At 29.4% G+C, this 20,600-nt stretch overlaps 4 protein-coding genes and 1 non-coding gene across 5 annotated transcripts; 3 read left to right on the forward strand and 2 right to left on the reverse strand.

Moving 5' to 3' along the window:
• The first annotated feature begins 2,896 nt into the window (after nucleotides 1–2,896).
• On the forward strand, nucleotides 2,897–4,646 carry LOC111685678 (COP9 signalosome complex subunit 9). Its single transcript, XM_023447944.2, has 2 exons — nucleotides 2,897–3,092; nucleotides 4,484–4,646. The coding sequence occupies exons 1-2, from the start codon at nucleotides 3,027–3,029 to the stop codon at nucleotides 4,622–4,624; spliced, it is 207 nt and encodes a 68-aa protein (XP_023303712.2). The 5' UTR covers nucleotides 2,897–3,026; the 3' UTR covers nucleotides 4,625–4,646.
• Nucleotides 4,647–5,270: 624 nt separating this feature from the next.
• LOC111685677 (F-box/SPRY domain-containing protein 1) lies at nucleotides 5,271–9,485 on the reverse strand. Its single transcript, XM_023447943.2, has 4 exons — nucleotides 8,625–9,485; nucleotides 5,771–6,044; nucleotides 5,602–5,692; nucleotides 5,271–5,536 (listed from the first exon to the last, which is right to left on the reverse strand). The coding sequence occupies exons 1-4, from the start codon at nucleotides 8,930–8,932 to the stop codon at nucleotides 5,442–5,444; spliced, it is 768 nt and encodes a 255-aa protein (XP_023303711.1). The 5' UTR covers nucleotides 8,933–9,485; the 3' UTR covers nucleotides 5,271–5,441.
• Nucleotides 9,486–9,749: 264 nt separating this feature from the next.
• On the reverse strand, nucleotides 9,750–12,408 carry LOC111685675 (sodium channel protein Nach). The gene is made up of 7 exons (XM_023447939.2): nucleotides 12,257–12,408; nucleotides 11,983–12,189; nucleotides 11,621–11,911; nucleotides 10,696–11,144; nucleotides 10,496–10,622; nucleotides 10,044–10,147; nucleotides 9,750–9,982 (listed from the first exon to the last, which is right to left on the reverse strand). The coding sequence occupies exons 1-7, from the start codon at nucleotides 12,406–12,408 to the stop codon at nucleotides 9,750–9,752; spliced, it is 1,563 nt and encodes a 520-aa protein (XP_023303707.2).
• Nucleotides 12,409–12,719: 311 nt separating this feature from the next.
• Trnaf-gaa lies at nucleotides 12,720–12,792 on the forward strand. Its single transcript has one exon. It is a non-coding gene; the product is annotated as a tRNA-Phe (tRNA).
• Nucleotides 12,793–14,458: 1,666 nt separating this feature from the next.
• On the forward strand, nucleotides 14,459–18,248 carry LOC111685676 (alpha-amylase-related protein). The gene is made up of 3 exons (XM_023447942.2): nucleotides 14,459–14,481; nucleotides 14,616–15,285; nucleotides 17,302–18,248. Exons 1-3 carry the CDS (start codon nucleotides 14,459–14,461, stop codon nucleotides 18,130–18,132), a joined length of 1,524 nt encoding a protein of 507 aa, XP_023303710.2. The 3' UTR covers nucleotides 18,133–18,248.
• The last annotated feature ends 2,352 nt before the right edge of the window (nucleotides 18,249–20,600 follow it).

Raw genomic sequence — 20,600 nt, forward strand, 5'->3', positions numbered from 1 at the left:
TGTGAAAAGCAGTACATTTGCGTACTGATTTGGGTGTTGTGAATAAAACAGTACAATTGAAAAAAATCAGTACGTGTACTGCTAAAATCAGTACGTCTGGCACCCCTAGTTCTAGTTCAGTTTCCTTTTTCCCAAATATCAATTTAACTCATTCAAAACACTGCACGCCTTAAGACGAAGTGTAAAAATATGGCGGCTCAAATTTACAGCAACAACAAATAAACTGATCGAGAGAGAAAAAAGAAAACGAAAAAGAGTACAAAAAGGGGGATGGGATGGTGCAAAAAAATATAAAAATCTAATAAAATGCAAATTGCAAAAACTTACGACCACATGCATAGTTAGTTAGCTTAAAAATAATTATGAAATATTTCTTAAAAACCTAATTTAAAACTACGGCAAACTTACCATTTTCATCCTGAAAGAAATAATTTATTTCACCTGTCGTAGTGGCCGATGAAGCTGCAGTAGCAGTCGATGAATGCGCCATTTTTGCAAGTTTTGTTTTTGATATTAAGAAAATTTATTTGTACAACAAAAAACTTCTTTTAAAACCCGGTTGATATAAAGTGGCTATAAAAATATTAATAAATTGTTGAATTAATTTATGAAGACAGTTGAACAGAAAGTTATATAGAGAGTGGGAGAGCCAGAGAAAGAAGTTTAGTTGTTAAATGGAGGGATAAAATTAACAACAACAATTTGCATTTATAGTTTTTTTCTTTAATACTTTAACAGCTCTTTTAATAATTATACTGCTGACGTTTAATTTTCCACTGTATGAAAGTAAAAGGACTTTAGTGTCTTAATAGTTAATTTATAGGAATAAAAAAATCACAAAATTTCTTTACACATTTTATATATTTTTTCAATTTAATATTAACCAACCACAACCATTATTTTCTTATCGTTTTTAACACCAGCACTTCTTTTTTTATTCACATTTTTTCTACATATTTGTCAAGCACTAAACTACGGCGAAGAAAAAATTGTCTTACATTTTTTTGTGTGTTAATGTTGAAAATATTTTTTTGCTCTTCATTTATTTTAAAGGCTTTTTATTTCAAGATTTTCTTTTTCTAAAGACTTTACAACATAATTAATTATGTTTCCCTTTAGCTAGACAATATTCACTTAACATTTTTTTAAGATTCTTCATTCAAAAGTAAAAATTCACTTTTTTTCTATAAGCAAAATGGCGAGAAAAGGAATTTTTCAATTCCAGCGTTTACAACTTTTTTCTACTTTTCTACACCACACACACCGAAAAAATACGAATTTTCAACGGCCTTTTACTACCCCTTAATGTTAACCGATTTTTATGAATTTTATAGTAAAAAATTCGTAAAAATTGAAATTTTCAGATGGTGTAATTTTTAGGAAAATCGGTAGGGGTTTAGACCTTGTAAAGGGGTATCAAAATTTTCTTAGAATTTACCAAATGCGTCGTGTTGGACTAAAATGAGCGAGCAAATGACCCGAATGTGGCTCAGCTGATTTACCGCGCGCCAAACAGGCATCTTTAGGTGCTGCCAATGCTTGTGATAAAACGCCTAAATAAAAGGGGGCAAAAACTTTAGCTAATTAAATTTGAAATAAAATAAATTTTAATAGATGTTTTGACTTTATACAAAACATTTGCGAATTTTTAATACAATAATATACTACTTTTCTTATATCGTTTGCTTTTGAATAAAATATTTCATTTAATATTTTGTAATGCTTTTTAATTTAGCCTCTTATTTGCTAAAAATCGTCAAAATGACCATATTTTTTTTTGTTTTCATTGCTTTTCTGTGACATTTCCCACTTGACGTTTGATTTTCTTATCAGTGTTGCGTTTTTAGTGCAAAATATTGCCAGATGCAATCGTATTACTAAAACTATTTAAAATTGAAATACATATAAAACTAATAATTAATAAGGTTTTTTTATTTAAATTATTAAATATTTAATTTATTGTAATTCTTGTTATTATAATCTTTTTTTGAATAAACAATAAACTCGAAAGCTTTTGTTTATGTGTAATGAACACCGCCAATTGTTAATGAAAACAGGGTTGTTCTATGTTTTAATGCAATGACAGCGGTAAAATGAGTACTTTTTGTTTCTGAAAAAAGTACATTTTTAAAAAATCGCTTGAAATACCTTTTCTATTAAAAAGTTTTCTACTTCCATTTGCAATTAAACAATATTCTGTTAAACACTTATGTATAGAAAACTTTTTTTGTTAATTTTTTTTTTCATAAAAAACTTCTTTAGTTAAAAATATTCTATTGAAAACTTTGTAGACACTTCTCTATTAAACTTTCTACTGAACCCTTTCGATAGAAAACTATTCTATTGAAAATTATTTTATAAAAAGCAATATTGGTGAACTTGTCTATAGGAAACTTTTTTACAGAAAGCTTTTCTTATATCAGTTTTATTAGAAATTTTACTATAGAAAACATTTCTGTTTAATACTTTACTATAGAAAACTTTCTAATGTACATTTTTCTATAGTAAAATATTCTACTGAAATTCCTTTTATAACAAAATTCGATTGAATACTTTTCGCTATAGAAATCTTTTTTATTGAATACTTTTCTTTTTAATTTTTCTATTTAAATCATTTTAATTAATTAACACACATTTTGACACATTTTTCTTTTGAAAAAAGTGCTCAATTTTCTATATAAAACTTATAAAACGTATTCTTTAGCAAACTTTCTAACAACCTTTTTAAACCAATATTGATAAATTTTTATTTTCTACTAATTATTTTATATATTTTTGAGTTAATTTATGTATTTTTTTTTAAATTTCTTTATGTGATAGCAGCTTGTCGCCTGCAGTCACCATTGTATTTACTATGTTAATCAACCATATGCTTTTGACAACTCTGTTTTTGTATGTTTTGACATTTTGTAAATTATTTTGCACAAACAATAAGCAATTTTAGCGAAAAACGGCAAATATTGAAAAATTTTCTAATAATTTCATTTAAAATTCACTTCAAAACGGATTGCAGTACTATAGAAAATATGAAACCAACTTTAGCGGCTGATGAAATGTTTCCCGAAGGAGCTGGTTATATGGATATGGAGGAGGTTAGTGATAAGTTAATATGTTGATGGGAGGTTAAATTGCTTTGGAAATTTTTCGAGGATACTTAGTACATGTTGTGTATAAGTTTTTATGGCAATTGTCCTTTATTTCCATAAGTGGAATAGTATATTTGTAATGGACTGTTAAAGGAAATAAAACATCCTTTAGAGAAGGTTATCTTATACTGCATTCCTGTTGGAATAAGCTACCCTAATGACCAATACATAATGGATGATTCCATTCAAATATTCACTAATTGCTCTAAAACACACGTAAAGATGTGGAATTTGCTCGAAACAGCTAAATTTAAGACTGTCCGAAGGACTCCCTGACTACTGTAGTGTACTACAGCGAGACATTTATTGGTTACCCTTGTGTGGTGTCCTATACATGGGGACATAGAAGCAATAAACGTTCTGACGCCCTACTGAGTTTGGCTGCAACATAGGCATATCCTACGTGAAAGGTAAAGAGCTGATTGCAGACAAATTGCATACGATCGCTAATAGAATATGAGAGAATGAAGCCACCTGCCTGGAAAATCTGGCTTAGAATGGGCACGTCACGGACAAACCATGTCATAAAACTGTCAAGATCCAATCTCAGGAACCTAATTGCGGTTATAACAGGACATTGGCCTGTGGGCATTCAGAGAGAGCAGAGGCTAAAACTTCCTTTATACAATGATTTTTCTACCAGCTGCAATGACGAGAAGGAAAATGGCAATACAGAAAGAACATTTTCTATGTCACTGCCCCGCTTTCGCTGATTTTAGGCAGGAAATCTTACAGTCGTAGACAAAAGCTGTCTGTCTGATGAACATCCGGCAAGGATTAATAACCTCATCTGCAAGATCAAAAAGCTGAAATAATTCAGTAGACAAAAGCTGTCTGTCTGATGAACATCCGTCAAGGATTAATAACTTCAACTGGAAAATCAAAAAGCTGAAATAATTCAGCCCTTTTTAATAAGGACAATTGTTAGAGTGTTAATATGATGGTAACACAATGAGACCTATCTAGACCCAAGTGAGCTTTGCCTCGAACGGCTGCCAAATTAACCTAACCTATCTTATGGACACAGAGCACAGACTGAATTTAGTTTAAGAAAGTCTATTCCTTTATTGGAATAGTGTAAAATTGTTTTTCTCTTGTAGAAAAAGTTTCGATTTTTTCTTTTGAAGTTTTTTTTTTTTTTTTTTTTTTTTTTTTTTTTTTTGAGCTTAAGGAGACTTTTTCAGCAGAAAACGTTTTTATTTTCTATAGAAAAATAAGTGATTTGTAGAGACATTTTGTATAGTTTCAAATACTGCTTTGTTGTAGAATTTTTCTATAGTAAAAGTTCTTGCAAATTTGCTAGTTTACTTATTACAAAATTTATTTATTTTTTTCAGTCCGGTGGTTCTTCGGCTATCTTAATGGATTTGGCCAGTAATGAAAAACATGTTCATGCTGATTTCTATAATGATTTCGATGATCTCTTTGATGATGGTGATGATGATATTTTAAATCTTACCTCGGATAATAATTCTTAAATAAATTTAAAAAACAAAATTAGTTCTTGTTGTTGTTGTTTTTTTCATACATTTTTCTTTTGTTACATTTTGTTTTATTACTTATATTACACACGAATGTTGTTGGTTTTTTTGTTTTTGTTTTCATTATTTTACTTTGTAGGCTAAATTATGAATAGTTTAGTTTTTCTTTTTTTCTTTTATTTTTTTTATACACAATTATAAAATTATTTTAATTAAAAATGAAAACAAAATAAACTTAAGCAAGACTAGCACCTTTACATTAATATAAAACAAATACGGTGACTATATATAATATATAATTTAGGGGGAAGCAAAATATTGTTTAAAAATGAAAAAAAAATTAACTAAAAAATATTTGTAAAAAATAATTAACTACAAAAAAAGGTTATACATAATTATTGCAATTCTTTACTTTAAGGTTTAGTTTGTTTTGTAATAAATACAAAAGAAATTAAAATGTGTTAAGTCCAAGGCTTTTTTTATACTTAAATTACTAAAGTTTTTCTACTACTTTTTCTCACTTAATAATTATTTAAATTTTTAGTAGTATTTTATGAATTTTATTGGAATTGTTTTTATGTTTTTGTGAGATTTTTTTTTTAAATTTTCTTATTTTTATATATTTTTTTGCCGAAAAAATTTTTTGTTGGTGATTTTTGTATTCTTGTGTTATGTGATAAATATTGTTTTCATTTTAATATATATATATGTGTGTGTGTATGTGTGTGTTTTGTTTTATAGTTAAAGAGCCATTTAATTAAGAATTATATATATTTAAAAATATGTTTAAAAACTTAAGAACTAAAACAAAAATTTAACCATCTAAAGGCGGCCCTAAATACACCATAGAAACCTCCGTATTACCATAAACAGCTGATACCGTGGGATAAAGTTTTTTATCCGGTAAACCTGTACACACAGTAAAATGTTATAAAAACAAAAAAATACATCTTAAAAAACACTCACTCACTCACCTCTAAATGCAACACCTAAAAATTCATAATTTTTTTCAAAAGATAATGTATTATCATCGCAGTCTAGTATAACACGTATTCTTTCGCCCACCTATTAAAGCGATTAAAGCGAAAAAAAGTACAATTATTTCTCTTTCTATTTAACAAATCACAATTTCATTATAAAAACCTGATATTTGGGTGCATTATTTAACAATGGATAGCTGCCTTGTACATCACCATTGTGTAATAAATGATTTTCTACTAAATTCCAACCCCAACTTTGAGCGTCTGATCCCAATAAGGCCACATAACCATGACACTGTAAAAGTGCTTCTTTCGTTGATATACCAACAACAGCCACTGTACCTAATGGTCCCTCCCATATCACCTCCCAGGTATGACGTCCCTCACGAAAACCTATTTTACCTCTTGCTGCATCTGTACTTTGAGCAACGGGATTTCTGTAAAGCAAAAAAACAAAATGTTATTTTATAGATAATTTCTATAGAAAATAATTATAAATTGGGGCCTCGTTGAAATAATGGACCGATGTTAAACATTTTCAAAAGGTCTCGTCTATGGTACCAGATCATGTGCCAAATTATATTGAATTACCTACAAAATTGCAACCTGTAGTTTGATTACAAGGTTTACAAACTCTATTTAGGGGTTTAGTTGTATGGGGGCTAGGTGAAATAATGGACCGATGATGATCACGGTACCATAGATGATCACGCGCCAAATTTCATTGAATTATCTACAACACTGCGACCTGTAGTTTGATTACAAGGTTTACAAGCCCTAATTGGGGGGTACAGTTGTATGGGGGCTAGGTGAAATAATGGACCGATCTTAACCATTTTCAATAGGGTTCGTCTCTGGGACAATAGAATATCATGTAACAAATTTCATTGAATTATCTTCAAAATTGCGATCTGTAATTATAAGGTTTACATGGACGGACGGACATAGCTAAATCGACTCAGAAAATGATTCTGAGCCGATTGGTATACTTTAAGGTGGGTATAGGACCAGTATTATTGTGCTTTACAAACATCAGTACAAACCCATTATACCCTCCCTACTAAAGTGGTGTAGGGTATAAAAATGTTTAATTTAAAGTGTTGTTGTTCTATAGAAAACATGGTCTCGTTTGTGTGCTTTGTCAGAGTTCTTTCTAAAGAAAAAGTCTATGCTTTGTAAAGTTGATTTTTTATAAGATCTCCTGAAGTATAGAGTAGTTTTCTATAGGAAACTTTACATGACTTGAAGGTTGATGGACCTTCAAGATACGTGATCGTAGTCCTGAATAAGGAATCCTTGGAACCGATGAGCTAGACAAAGGGGAATGTCTCTATTACGGAATGATCTTCCTCCACGTTTAACGTAGCGGCTCCAAGGGCGATCCCTCTTCGAAAGTGGAGGCAGATGATGAGGTGATCCAGCAGTCGATAGAAAGCACGGTTAGCAACATCACCTCTGATCGCTCTGAGACTGATGATGCTCAGTAAGTCTCTGAATTGATGAGCAAACTCTCTAATCGGAAGAATAAGGAGGTCGACGACAACGATCTTCTGGATCTATCCCAGGAGAGTAATTATAGGTTCTAAACCCACTTTTATTGTGTCGAACGGAAGAGAGGTACTAGATACTATATCGCTCGTGAATGCTAAGCACCGCGAAAGTATCACGCATTGGACCGTATCTAGCGAATTTTCTTTGTCAGACCATCACAATATAGATTTTATGATTGGTAATATAAAAGGTAGGAATAGAAGGAAGACGAACTGAGAAGTTCAACATAACCTCCTTTCATCGTCTCTAATTTCTCTCCCTACTCTAGAAAGTACGGAGGACATTGATGCAGCAGTTCGTATGGCGACCACAAGTGCGTGTAAACCTACCATCAAGAGAGGCAAATCCAAGCTCTCATGGTGGAACACTGAAATAACTAATGCTTGGAAAGTATGTCGTAAACTGTTCAATGAGGCAAAAAGAACCAATAACTGGATAGCCTATAAAACCTCTGTGAATAGTTTTAAAAATTTGACTAGAAATGTGAAGAGAAATGCCTGGAGGGACTTCTACACGAACGTTGAAGGTTCTTCGGAGACCAATCGACCTCACATGTTGTACCGAACTATATTCAAAAGCCCTGTGGCAACTGGACTATGTCCTGCAGAGAATCCTGGACACTTAAGGATTCTTTCTAAAGAGAAAATCTCTGCGTTAAAGATTCCTTTTCAATAGAAAACTGGTCTGGTGTCGTTTTCATAAGAAAGAGTATTTGTTTCGTAGATACTTTTCTATAGAAAGTTTCTATTTAAAAGACTCGTTTTTAATAGAAAAGTGTCGTCTTTGAAAATACTTTTTCTGTAAGAAGTGTTGTGTATTATTATTTTCAATAGAAAAAGTGTCTCCTTTGTAGAGACGAATTCTATAGAACAAGAGTCTGCTTTGTAGTGTCGTTTTCTATAGAAAAAGTATTAGCTTTGAACTTTTTCTATTGAAAGTGTCTGCTCTGAAAATATGTTTTCTAAAGAAACACCACAGCATTGTAGTTTTTGTTGTTGTTGTAACACTGCTCAAGAGTTCTTTCCTGGGCAAAAAACTTTCGATTAATACAGCTGTTGCTTGATTGATAATCTTTCTTGAGAATCGAGTCGTTCCGGAGCGGAGATCCAATTGTGGTGGAAATGTTCCAGCATTGTAGTTTTTGTTGTTGTAACAGTGGCAGCTAGTTCTTTCTGGGGGAAAGATTCCATTGTCATAGGTACGAGTTCTTTGTAGAAACTCTTTGTTTTTTTCAGCAGATTTCTATAGAAAGTGTCCGCTTTGTACAACCATCCTCTACAGAAAAAGAGCTTGATTTGTAATTTGTTTTCTTTTTTAAAATTTGTTATAGAAAAAGTGTCTACTGATTAAAGACGTCTTCCATAAAGAAAAATGTTTGCTATAGAAATACACTTTTGATAGATAGATCCCTTTCTTTTGAAGACTTTGATAGGATAACTTTAAGAGATTTTTAAACAACTACTCACCTATGTAATGTAAAACCATTTCGTTTAATATATACATTTCTCGAACAATCGAATGGATCCCAGGCATGATAAAATGCTCTCAATTTCATTTTATATGTGGGCACTGACGAAAGTAAATCTGATTTTAGAGCCTCTTCGGGTAGTTTACGTATACAATAGGTACGCCAGACATCACTATTCTCATCGTCTAGGAAATTTTTCCAACTTCGACAGACCAACATACAATTCCTAAGATCACGCAAATCCAAATATGAAAATATCACTTCCAAGACATTGTAATTAAGCATTGAAGCTATTAAATCAGCCATTATGATTAAAGCTGCGTTAATAAATTTTTGATTTTCTAAGTGTTTATTGGGTGGTCCAAAAAAATAAAAATTCGAGGTGATGACGTTAGCGAGACGTACGGCGAGCAGCAGCAACCCGTTGACAGGTTGTGTTCCTTTTACGCTCACTTCTACAGCACTTGAACACGAAATTCCTTTGTAAGACAACAATTCAATACATCACAATACAATGGCTTCAAGTGATTTTTGTTTTTTTATTTATAATTACTAAAGTCTACCCCCTTTTTTTTGTCTAACACAAACTCCTTTATAAATTCTTTATTTGATTTCTAGCAACAACAGTAGAGTTAATTTTGGGGGTGGGTTCAGTGCCCGTTTGTTTTCACTAACACACAAATTATATTATAATTTAGTTATTTATTTAGTGTATTTTGAAATAAATTAATGAATATAATATTAATTTTTCTTTAATATTTATTCACTATAAAAAAATTTTCACCGAAAAAAAGTGTATGTAAATATTTTGTAAAATATTAAATCGGCAAAACGTGTCTCTAGAGTAGTTGAGTTCTTAACTAAATGAAAATCAATGACAGCATTGACAGTTAGTCAAATAACAGGATGTTTCATATAATTTTGTATTGTTTAGAACAACTCTGTGTTGTTAATATAAACAAAAAACATACGTTGCTGTAGAAATCAATGGAAATTAAAGAATATTAAGCAAAATTTTGTAATTTCATTGAAATTTCTTAGGAAATTTAAATAAATGCATTGAAGAAATATAATTTTTCCTTATAATTCTTATATATTTATGTTTTTTCTGTGACTTTTCCTCTTAATCTTCCATATCTTGTATATTTATTTGATCGCCACTTTTAGGTTCGTTTAGCTCATCATTCCTTTTAATTTCATCCGTTTCTTTTTGTACTTTCTGCTCAAATAACAATTCCCTGGCACGACATTCTTGCCGATAATATTTATTTAATATAATGGAAAAATAATAGAAAATTTCCACTGCAGAAACCATGCTCATGCCCACGAATAAACTGAAAGCGCTGCCTAAATTTGCTATAGAAATCAAACATTTATAAGATTTCTATTAAAACTATAAAAATATTAATGTACTTACAGACCAATGTCACCATATTGGATAAGAGATCATGACGTACTCGGCGAAAAACTTGAGAATTTATATAGACATGAACAACACTATAGTCCTTTTTAATGCCATCGCTGAGTAAAGAAATTAAAGGTTTAAATCTTGCAGGGCTCATTACAATACTGGTTACAGGTAAATAGAGATAATCACTACTAACGCCAATTTCACTTTTTTCATTTACTAACTTTATTGTTGTGAAAAAATTTCCCAGTTTTGAAGTTTGTTGATAGAATTTTGTAAACATTGAACAACTGTTCCATACAAAATCAACTATTGTGAATGAATTGTTCACAACAAGTTCACGATAGCAATTTTCCCTTCGAGGGATATGAAAACGTTCACTTTTATTGGCGCTAGGGGTGATTCTATAGATTTCTCTTTAAAGAGAAACTTTTCTTTAGAAATTGTCATGTCTTACTTACTAAAAGGTGTCTATAGTGGGAATATTCAATTCCAAAGGTGCACTGGTGACCTGAACATCATATTCGATCTTTTCACAGCTTCTATAACAGGAACACTGAGTCGTCTTATAACGGCCAATAATAGCAGCTGTAAAAAAAGGTCCCAAATACTTTCACTATCAATCACTTTTCAATCTGTTACAATACTTTTTCGAACTCACCAAAATTATCCACCAAACAAGGAATATCCTTATACGAACATATACGATCTTGGGTTCGATTACTAAAGAAAAAATACGTATAACAATTGCAGAGTTTTAGCATTGACTCAACTCGACAATTAAGCTCACAATTAGCCCCAATATAGGAACGAAAAAAAGTCAACGGTCTTTCGTGGGGAAAAACACATTTACGATTTTCAAAAGAAAGATCTTTAACGGCTTGTGAACAAAATGTTTCGGTTGGTCGTACCGTCATGAAAACTTCTTCGTTGAGTGGTACAAATTTGATTACGGAGTGAGCGCTGGGAAAAGCATTCGTTTGTTGCATGAGCACTTTAAAACCATGGGAATACGAATGTATACGATCGAATATACTATCATTGTAGTAGAGAATGAGAGAGAGACCATTACGTAGTCCAGAGTGGGCATAACGATTGGTAAAGTTGATGCTTGAGGAATAGGAGGATACAGTAAATATTATATATAAAGACTGGTCTTTGTCTTGTCCAAAGTCTAGTATATAGTTTGGACTAAAGATTAGTCTATAGTCTATAGTCCATTCTATAGTCTAGTCTATAGTCTAGTCTATAGTCTAGTCTATAGTCTAGTCTATAGTCTAGTCTATAGTCTAGTCTATAGTCTAGTCTATAGTCTAGTCTATAGTCTAGTCTATAGTCTAGTCTATAGTCTAGTCTATAGTCTAGTCTATAGTCTAGTCTATAGTCTAGTCTATAGTCTAGTCTATAGTCTAGTCTATAGTCTAGTCTATAGTCTAGTCTATAGGCTAGTCTATAGTCTAGTGTATAGTCTAGTCTATAGTCTAGTCTATAGTCTAGTCTATAGTCTAGTCTATAGTCTAGTTTATAGTCTAGTCTATAATCTAGTCTATAGTCTATAAAGTCTGATATGAAAACTGTAGACTCACATGGATTGATTTAAATTAAACGAACAACAATAGCCACTAAAAGTATGAGCAATTTGAAACAATCGGCTACAGGGTACAATCTCATCCTTATAACGACATTTATATATAATATCGCTACAATTCCAACTGATTTTTCCAATAAATTGTAAAATACTTAAATTATTAAGAATCAATACTTCTTCCAATAAATTTAATTCTTTGGTAGAATATTTAATGCCATCGTACATAAAACCATAATTGGCATCTAAAAGATCTAAAATATCAGGGACCGAAGTAAAATTGGGCAATATTCTAGAATGAAATTAAAAAAAAAAACAAAAAAATTTAAGAAAATTTCTTAACAAAATCTAAAAATCACTTACAATGTTTCTAAAAACTCTTTAGATTTCTGCATATTATACATGACCTCCGGACAAATGGTTGTGGGTGGAAATATTAGACTTGATATAGGGGCATGATCATTTTCCACATTCATACGTGTAGGATTGCTGCTATAGTCCACATAGAAAGTAACCACCATGACTACAGCACAGATGAACATTATTAAGGAAATTAACATCCAAATAAATCTGGAACAAAGGGAAGAAAGATTTGTTTGAATTTTTATTCCCAAAAAGATATTCCAACAGCGTGTACCTTATATATTTATTAGTTTCCTCATCTTTGGTATATTTTAAACCATGAATACTGGTGGTATCACAAAAAGCATACCAAGTACGTTTGAGAGCTCCCCTTAGGGCGGTGATAGATTCATCTATATCTTCAGGTTGTAATTCAGCGTGACCCATGTTAAATACTTTCCTAAGGAACAGTTATTACAAGAATAATTGATAAACTTATAAATTTCCTCCTTTTTATAACAAAAATTTCGCCTAAACATTTTCATTTAATTAAATATTTCCTAATAAAAACATCCTCTTTTTTTCTGTGCAGTCTGACAACCCTTAATTATAAACATATTAATGTTTGTCAATGTTATCAATTGTATTTATACTATAGCATACTTTTAGGCTCCTTATTTTACTGGAAATTTTGTGAGAAATTGTTGTTGTTTAAAAAAAGAAACTTAAACAAAAGAGTGTGAAGACTATCAACAACAGCCGAAATAGCTCAGTTGGGAGAGCGTTAGACTGAAGATCTAAAGGTCCCCGGTTCAATCCCGGGTTTCGGCATCTCATCTTTTTTCTTTTTATTTTTTTATAGGAAATTGTTGTCAACAATAATTCTCTGTAGCAAATGGTTCCTAATGATAGTTTTCTATAGAACACTTATTACTCAAAAATAATTTTCAATAGAAAGTTTTTCAGCTATGATCATTTTCAATAGTAAAATGTTCACAAATTACTCTTTTCTATAGAAAAATGTTCACAAATGACTGTTTTTTTATATTAAAGTGTTTAACAGTGATAGTTTTCTATAGAAAAACTTTCAACAATCACATTTTTCTATAGAAAAGTGTTTAAAAATTATAGTTTTCTATAGAAAAATGTTCAACAATGACAATTTTCTATTGAAAAATGTTCACCAATAAAGTTTTTTGTAAGAAAAAGTACACCAACGGAATTTTGCTGTAGAAAAAATTTCACCAATGGCAGTTTTTTATAGAAAAATTTTCACAAACTATAGTTTTCTATAGAAAAATGTTCACCAATGATAGTTTACTATGAGAAAATGTTCACCAATGATACTTTTCCATAGAAAAATGTTCAACAATGACAGTTTTCTATTGAAAAATGTTCATCAATGACAGTTTTCTATTGAAAAATGTTTTGTAAGAAAGTTTTTTGTAAGAAAAAGTACACCAATGGAATTTTGCTGTAGAAAAAATTTCACCAATGGCAGATTTTTATAGAAAATTTTTCACAAACTATAGTTTTCTATAGAAAAATGTTCACCAATGATAGTTTACTATGAGAAAATGTTCACCAATGAAGTTTTATGTAGAAAAAAGTTAGTTTACTATGAGAAAATGTTCACCAATGATAGTTTTCCATAGAAAAATGTTCAACAATGACAGTTTTCTATTGAAAAATGTTCACCAATAAAGTTTTTTTGTAAAAAAAGTACACCAATGGAATATTGCTGTAGAAAAAATTTCACCAATGGCAGTTTTTTATAGAAAATTTTTTACAAACTATAGTTTTCTATAGAAAAATGTTCACCAATGAAAGTTTACTATGAGAAAATGTTCACCAATGATAGTTTTTTTATAGAAAAATGTTCACCAATGAAGTTTTTTGTAGAAAAAAGTTCACCAATGGAATATTTCTGTAGAAAAAAGTACAACTATGACAATTTTCTACTGAAAAATGTTCACCAATGATAGTTTTCTATGGAAAAATGTTCACCAATATAATTTTCTTATAGAAAAAATTTCTTTAATTACACCTTTCTATAGAGAATATTTCAAAAATTACAGTTTTCTATAGAAAAAAGTTCAACAATGACAGTATTCTATAGAAAAGTGTTTACCAATGGAATTTGTTCTGTACACAAAAGTTCACCAATGTAATTTTTTGTAGAAAAAAGTTCACCAATCAAATTATTTTGTAGATAAATGTTCACCAATGTAGAAACTTAAAAAGTTTTCTATAGAAAAACTTTCACCAATGACAATTTTCTTTAGAAAAACGTTCACAAATGTAAATTTTTTATAGAAAAAAAAAGTTCACCAATGATATTGTTTTCTTTAGAAAATTGTTCGCTAAAGTAAATTTTCTATAGAAAAAAACCCTTCACCAATGAAATCAAAAAGCATTCCCATAACACTTCGACGTCATATTATTGAAATATTGTTTAAAGAAAAGATTTACAGCCTGTACCTCCCATCATAACAATATGGTCAAGGTAGAGATAACCAGGTATACAAATCACAATAAATGACCAGTAAATCCCACAACCAGCTTATCTTGGACTAGATAGTAAATAGTATTTTATATAAAAATCACAACAAAATCAAAAAATAACTTTAGTTTTTCATTAACTTTTACTACAGAAAGATGTTGAAAATCGTTAGTACTTTGAAACCATTATTTTTGTTAATAATACTGCTGCACCGATCAAATAGCCAGCATAATCCTCATTGGTGGTCGAATCGCAATACTATAGTCCATCTATTCGAATGGAAATGGTTAGATATTGCCCGGGAATGTGAAGAGTTTTTGGCTCCTCGTGGTTTTGCTGGCGTACAAGTGTCTCCGGTAACAGAAAATGTTATTGTTGCCAAACGTCCGTGGTGGGAACGTTATCAACCGATATCCTATAAGTTACAAACACGGTCGGGTTCGGAGCTAGAATTTGCCGAAATGTGTCGTCGTTGTAATAAAGTGGGCATACGTATTTATGTCGATGTTCTACTAAATCATATGGCTGCCGATCAATATCAGCCGGCGATGGGCACAGCTGGCTCTATAGCTGATCCGGGGTCAAAGTCATTTCCAGCCATACCATTTACCGCATTAGATTTTCATTCGACCTGTGAAATTTGGAATTGGAATGATCGTTATCAGGTGCAAAATTGTGAGCTGGTGGGTTTGAAAGATCTAGATCAAAGTAGCGAGTGGGTGAGGGAACGTTTGGTAGAGTTTTTAGATCATTTAGTGGAGCTGGGTGTGGCGGGGTTTCGAGTGGATGCAGCAAAACATATGAGGGCAAGTGATTTGGAGGTAAGAAATCAATAAATACCAGGTTGAAAGAGCAATAAAGATCATTGGTGAAAATTTGAACAAAACTGTCATTGGTGAACAGTTTTCCTATAGAAAATTGACATTGGTGAACAGTTTTCCTTAAAAAATTTACATTGGTGAACATTTTGCTATAGAAAATTATGATTGATGAAAATATTTCTTAGAAAATTGTTATTCGTGAACAGTTTTTTACAGAAAATTGTCATTGGTGAACATTTTTCTACAGAATACTATAATTGGTGAAGTTTTTCTATAGGAAATTATTACTGTTGAGTATTTTTCTTTTTCATATTTGACATTGGTGAACATTTTTTCTTTGAAAATTAACATTGGTGAACATTTTTCTACAGAAAAACGTCATTGGTGAACATTTTTCTATACACAAATTCCAATAATGAACTGTATTTGAAAGAAATATTTGATGATGGTAAACATTTTTCTATAGAAAACTATCATTGGTGAACATTTTTCTATAGAAAACTGTTATTGGTGAACACTTTTTAATAGAAAACTGTTATTGGACAATATTTTTCTATAGAAAACTATCATTGGTGAACATTTTTCTATAGAAAACTATCATTGGTGAACGTTTTTTCTATAGAAAACTTTTATTGGTGAACATTTTTCTATAGAAAACTGTTATTGGTGACCAATTATCCATAGAAAAATGTTATTGGTGAACATTTTTGTATAAAAAACTATCATTGGTGAACATTTTTCTATAAAAAACTATTATTGGTGAACATTTTTCTATAGAAAACTTTGATTGGTTAACATTTTTCTATAGAAAACTATCAGTGGTGAACATTTTTCTATAGAAAACTATCATTGGTGAACATTTTTCTATAGAAAACTATCATTGGTGAAAATTTTTCTATAAAAAACTGTTATTGATAAACATTTTTCTATAGAAAACTTTAATTGGTTAACATTTTTCTATAGAAAACTATCAGTGGTGAACATTTTTCTATAGAATACTGTTATTGGTGACCATTTTTCTATAGAAAACTTTCATTGGTGAACATTTTTCTATAGAATACTGTTATTGGTGACCATTTTTCCATAGAAAACTATCATTGGTAACCATTTTTCTATAGAAAACTGTTATTGGTGACCATTTTTCCATAGAAAACTATCATTGGTAAACATTTTTCTATAGAAAACTGATATATTTGAACATTTTCCTATTGAAAACTGTTATTGGTGAACATTTTTCTATAGAGAACTATCATTGGTGACCATTTTTCTATAGAAAACTATTATTGGTGATCATTTTTCCATAGAAAACTGTTATTGGTGAACATTTTTCTATAGAAAACTATCATTGGTGAACATTATTCTATAGAATACTGTTATTGGTGACCATTTTTCCATTAAAAACTAACATTGGTGAATATTTTTCTATGTTATTGGTGAACACTTTTTAATAGAAAACTGTTATTGGAGAACATTTTTCTATAGAAAACTATAATTGGTGAACATTTTTCTATAGAAAACTATCATTGAACTATCGTTTGTGAAAATTCAATAGAAAACTGTTATTGCTTACAAATTTTTTATATAAAACTGTGATTGGTGAACATTTTTCTATAGAAAACTATAATTGGTGAACATTTTTCTATAGAAAACTATCATTGGTGAACATTTTTCTAAAGAAAACTATTATTGGTGAATATATTTCTAAAGAAAACTGTTATTGGTGAAAATTTTGCTATAAAAAATTGTAATTGGTGAACGTTTTTCTATAGAAAACTGTTATTGGTGAATATTTTTCTATAGAAAACTATCATTGGTATTGCTGAACACTTATCTATGGAAATGTGTTATTGGTAAAGATTTTTCTATGGAAAACTGTTATTTCTGAACATTTTCTATATAAAGTTTGCATTGTTAAACCTTTTTTTCTATAGAATGTTGATATTAAAGAACATTTTCCTATAGAAAGGTATTATTGATGAAAATGTCTTGAAATTTTGTTCTTTATATTTTTTGCAGATCATTTACAATCGTATTCGCGATCTTAATGTGGATCATGGTTTTGCCCCCCGTTCCCGAGCCTTTATCTATCAGGAAGTTATCGATCATGGTCACGAAACTGTCAGCAAATATGAATACAATCTCTTGGGTGCAGTGACAGAATTTCGTTTTTCCGAAGAAATTGGTAGAGCTTTTCGAGGGCACAATCAATTGAAATGGCTGCAAAATTGGGGTCCACAATGGGGCTTTTTGCCAAGTGAACATGCTTTAGTTTTTGTCGATAATCATGATAATCAACGTGATGGCGGAGAGGTACTGACCTATAAAACATCGAAACAATATAAAATGGCGACAGCTTTTACTCTAGCTTATCCTTATGGTATAACACGTATTATGTCTTCCTTTGAGTTTTCTGATCGTGATCAGTCACCACCCCAAACGTTTGAGGAAGAAATTATATCTCCCGAATTTGATGAGGCGACTGGAGCCTGTGTTAATGGCTGGGTTTGTGAACATAGATGGCGCCAAATCTATAATATGATTGAGTTTAAAAATGTTATAGGTCCGGTGGGCATTAATGACTGGTGGGATAATGGTGATAATCAGATTGCCTTTTGTCGTGGTAATCGAGGTTTTGTGGCTTTTAATGGTCAATCGTATGATTTGAAAGAACGTTTAATGACTTGCCTGGAACCGGGTGTATATTGTGATGTTATAACGGGTTCAAAAGTTAATGGCCAATGTAGTGGTAAAACGGTTGAAGTGGAATTATGGGGTTATGCTGATATATTTATAGGTTCTCAGGAGCAAGATGGTGTTTTGGCAATACATCGTGATTCCAAATTGTAAATAGCAGGGATCTAATGAAGAAATAAAACTCAAATGGTTTAAATTTTCAAAAATACAATAGAATTTTTTTACTTTATTGAAAAACATTTTTATTGAAAAACATTTTTATTATTTTGCATTAGGGGGGGTTTCAAAAACATCAATTTAGAGTTAATTTACAAATTTGTAAAGGGGGCGGGGTTGGCTTTTTGAATTTTAAGAAAATCTGTTATTAAATTCTTTTGCTGGGTGGTGTAAGCTTGAAAAATTCAATAACTTAACAATAATATTTATGAAAATAATTTCAAAATCCTTAGATTATAAGTTAAACCTGGTTTAGTTAAACTTTATTTAACTAATAACTTAATAAAAGTATATTTTTTTAAAAAACACAAGTTCTATTAATAAAAATGTTTAATTAAACAATTTTTAATGAAAAATGTTTAATTAAACAATTTTTAATGCAAAATTTAGTTTAAAACTCGGTTTAGTTAAACTCGTTTAAATAAAGTTTAACAAAACCTAATGCCATAATATAATTGTAATAGACAACAACAGTTTCTGAGAAAATTTAATATGTTTTTTTAAATTTTAACTAAAATTAAGTTAAACTTGGTTAAAAAGATTAAAAAATTTTTATAGAAATTCTGTTTTAAACTTGGTTTAGTTAAACTAACTAAAATAAAGTTTAAAAGGAAGATAACAAAATATTCTTAATAAAAATTTAATTAATTATAGGGAAAACTTAAACTTTTTTAAATTTAAACAAAATTTTAGTTAGGTTTAGTTAAACTTAATAAAAACAAGTTTAACTCAATAAAACTTAAGTTTATTAATATAGCCAAGGTTTTGCTTAAGAGAATTTAAATATTTTAAATTTTCATTTCAAATTAGGTTAATTTAGGTTTAGTTAAACTTGCTAAAATAAAGTTTAACTAAAATCTTTATTATATCTTTAATAACAACAAGTTATTTATACAAAAAGTTAGATTTTAACAAATTTTAATAAAATTTAACATAAACTCAGTTTAGTTAAACTTAAGACAAACAAGTTTAACTCAATAAAACTTTATATTTGTAGTTCAATAAAGTTTTATTTAGAAAAACTCAAGTTTTATGTAAAAGAAGTTTAGTTTGTTATTCTTTGAAAGAAAAAACTTAGTTTATGTTAAACTTAGTTTAGCTAAACTTAATAAAAACAAGTTAAACACTTAACAACAAAATGTTTAAGAAGTTTTAATAAAATTTAAACCTTTATTTTAAAAACTTTACAAATTTCTTAGTTTCGAGTAAAAGTCGTTTAAACTAAGTTTAGTTAATCTTTGAAAATACGAGTTTAACTAAAACTGTTTATGTAATTTTATACTTAAGTTAATTGTTTTAATAAAAAATCTAAAATTTTCTTAATTTAAACTTAGTTTATGTTAAACTTAGTTTAGCTAAACTTAATAAAAACAAGTTTAACACTTAAAAACAAAATGTTTAGAAAGTTTTAATAAAATCTAAACAAATTTTATTATAAACCCAGCAATTTTATTTTTAATTGATTTTTATAAAATTTTTAAATATTTTTTCTTATTTTTTTTAATTTATTTAAAATATTGTTTTTTATATAATAAATATAATAATATTTTTTTTCTATTTAACTGTTTTAATATTTAATAAATATATATATTTTTTTTTAAATTTTCCTCTCCTCTCATACAAAAAACAACATTTCAGTTTAAAAGTTTTGTTTTTCTGTTTAGTTTATAATAATAATTTTATAAAATATATTATTAGTTTTAATATTAATTAATAATTTATGGCTGTTGTGGTTAAAAATCCTTAGCAAAAACTGCAAATAGAAAAAGTTTTTTTTTTTGTAAACTTTAATAAATTTTGCGGAATTTTTTATTTTATTATTTTCTATAAAATTATTAAGCCAAACATTTATTTGCAACATTGCTTTTGTATATGTACTACAAATTAAAACTGTTTAAATCATATAAGCAAATTATAAAAAAAACAAAAAAAACTTTTTCTACTTGCATTCGTTTAATAAATAAAAATTATCTATTTTTAAATTTATTAATATTGTTTAAATAAAACTAAATAATAAAGCTATTAAACAACATAAATAAGTATGTTTGTTAATATAAAATAACCTCCATTAAGAAATTAAAGCAAAAATCTTATATTTACGCTGAATGTTTTGAAAACAAAGAGAATTTAATGTTAAAAATGTTTGTTAAGCGTTTTTTTTTCTTAAGCGTTCTTTTTTGTTCACAATTGGCATCTCTGTGTTTTTAAGTGACAAGTAATTGCTAGCCATTTGTTTTCTTCTGCTGCAGGCATGGAAAATTTAGAACTTGTAGATTTGCCAGTTGTAGCTTAACAAAATTTGTGATCACGTCTAGTTTATAGTCTAGTCCATAGTCTAGTCTATAGTCTAGACTATAGTCTAGTCTATAGTCTAGTCTATAGTCTAGTCTATAGTCTAGTCTATA

Source organism: Lucilia cuprina, chromosome 6 (assembly GCF_022045245.1).
Source record: "Lucilia cuprina isolate Lc7/37 chromosome 6, ASM2204524v1, whole genome shotgun sequence".
Lineage (NCBI taxonomy): Eukaryota > Metazoa > Arthropoda > Insecta > Diptera > Calliphoridae > Lucilia > Lucilia cuprina.

What these genes read in the sequence shown, in the direction of transcription:
- LOC111685678 (XM_023447944.2), top strand. Translation starts at nt 3,027, where the DNA reads ATGAAACCAACTTTAGCGGCTGATGAAATGTTTCCCGAAGGAGCTGGT. An exon ending in GTTATATGGATATGGAGGAG is followed by an intron (nt 3,093 to 4,483) that starts GTTAGTGATAAG and finishes TATTTTTTTCAG; the next exon opens with TCCGGTGGTTCTTCGGCTAT.
- LOC111685676 (XM_023447942.2), top strand. Translation starts at nt 14,459, where the DNA reads ATGGTCAAGGTAGAGATAACCAG. An exon ending in GTCAAGGTAGAGATAACCAG is followed by an intron (nt 14,482 to 14,615) that starts GTATACAAATCA and finishes CTTTTACTACAG; the next exon opens with AAAGATGTTGAAAATCGTTA. An exon ending in TGAGGGCAAGTGATTTGGAG is followed by an intron (nt 15,286 to 17,301) that starts GTAAGAAATCAA and finishes TATTTTTTGCAG; the next exon opens with ATCATTTACAATCGTATTCG.
- LOC111685677 (XM_023447943.2), bottom strand. Translation starts at nt 8,932, where the DNA reads ATGGCTGATTTAATAGCTTCAATGCTTAATTACAATGTCTTGGAAGTG. An exon ending in ATAATGCACCCAAATATCAG is followed by an intron (nt 5,693 to 5,770) that starts GTTTTTATAATG and finishes TCGCTTTAATAG; the next exon opens with GTGGGCGAAAGAATACGTGT. An exon ending in TTTAGGTGTTGCATTTAGAG is followed by an intron (nt 5,537 to 5,601) that starts GTGAGTGAGTGA and finishes CTGTGTGTACAG; the next exon opens with GTTTACCGGATAAAAAACTT.
- LOC111685675 (XM_023447939.2), bottom strand. Translation starts at nt 12,408, where the DNA reads ATGGGTCACGCTGAATTACAACCTGAAGATATAGATGAATCTATCACC. An exon ending in GAAACTAATAAATATATAAG is followed by an intron (nt 12,190 to 12,256) that starts GTACACGCTGTT and finishes CCTTTGTTCCAG; the next exon opens with ATTTATTTGGATGTTAATTT. An exon ending in TTGTTTGGTGGATAATTTTG is followed by an intron (nt 10,623 to 10,695) that starts GTGAGTTCGAAA and finishes CTTTTTTTACAG; the next exon opens with CTGCTATTATTGGCCGTTAT.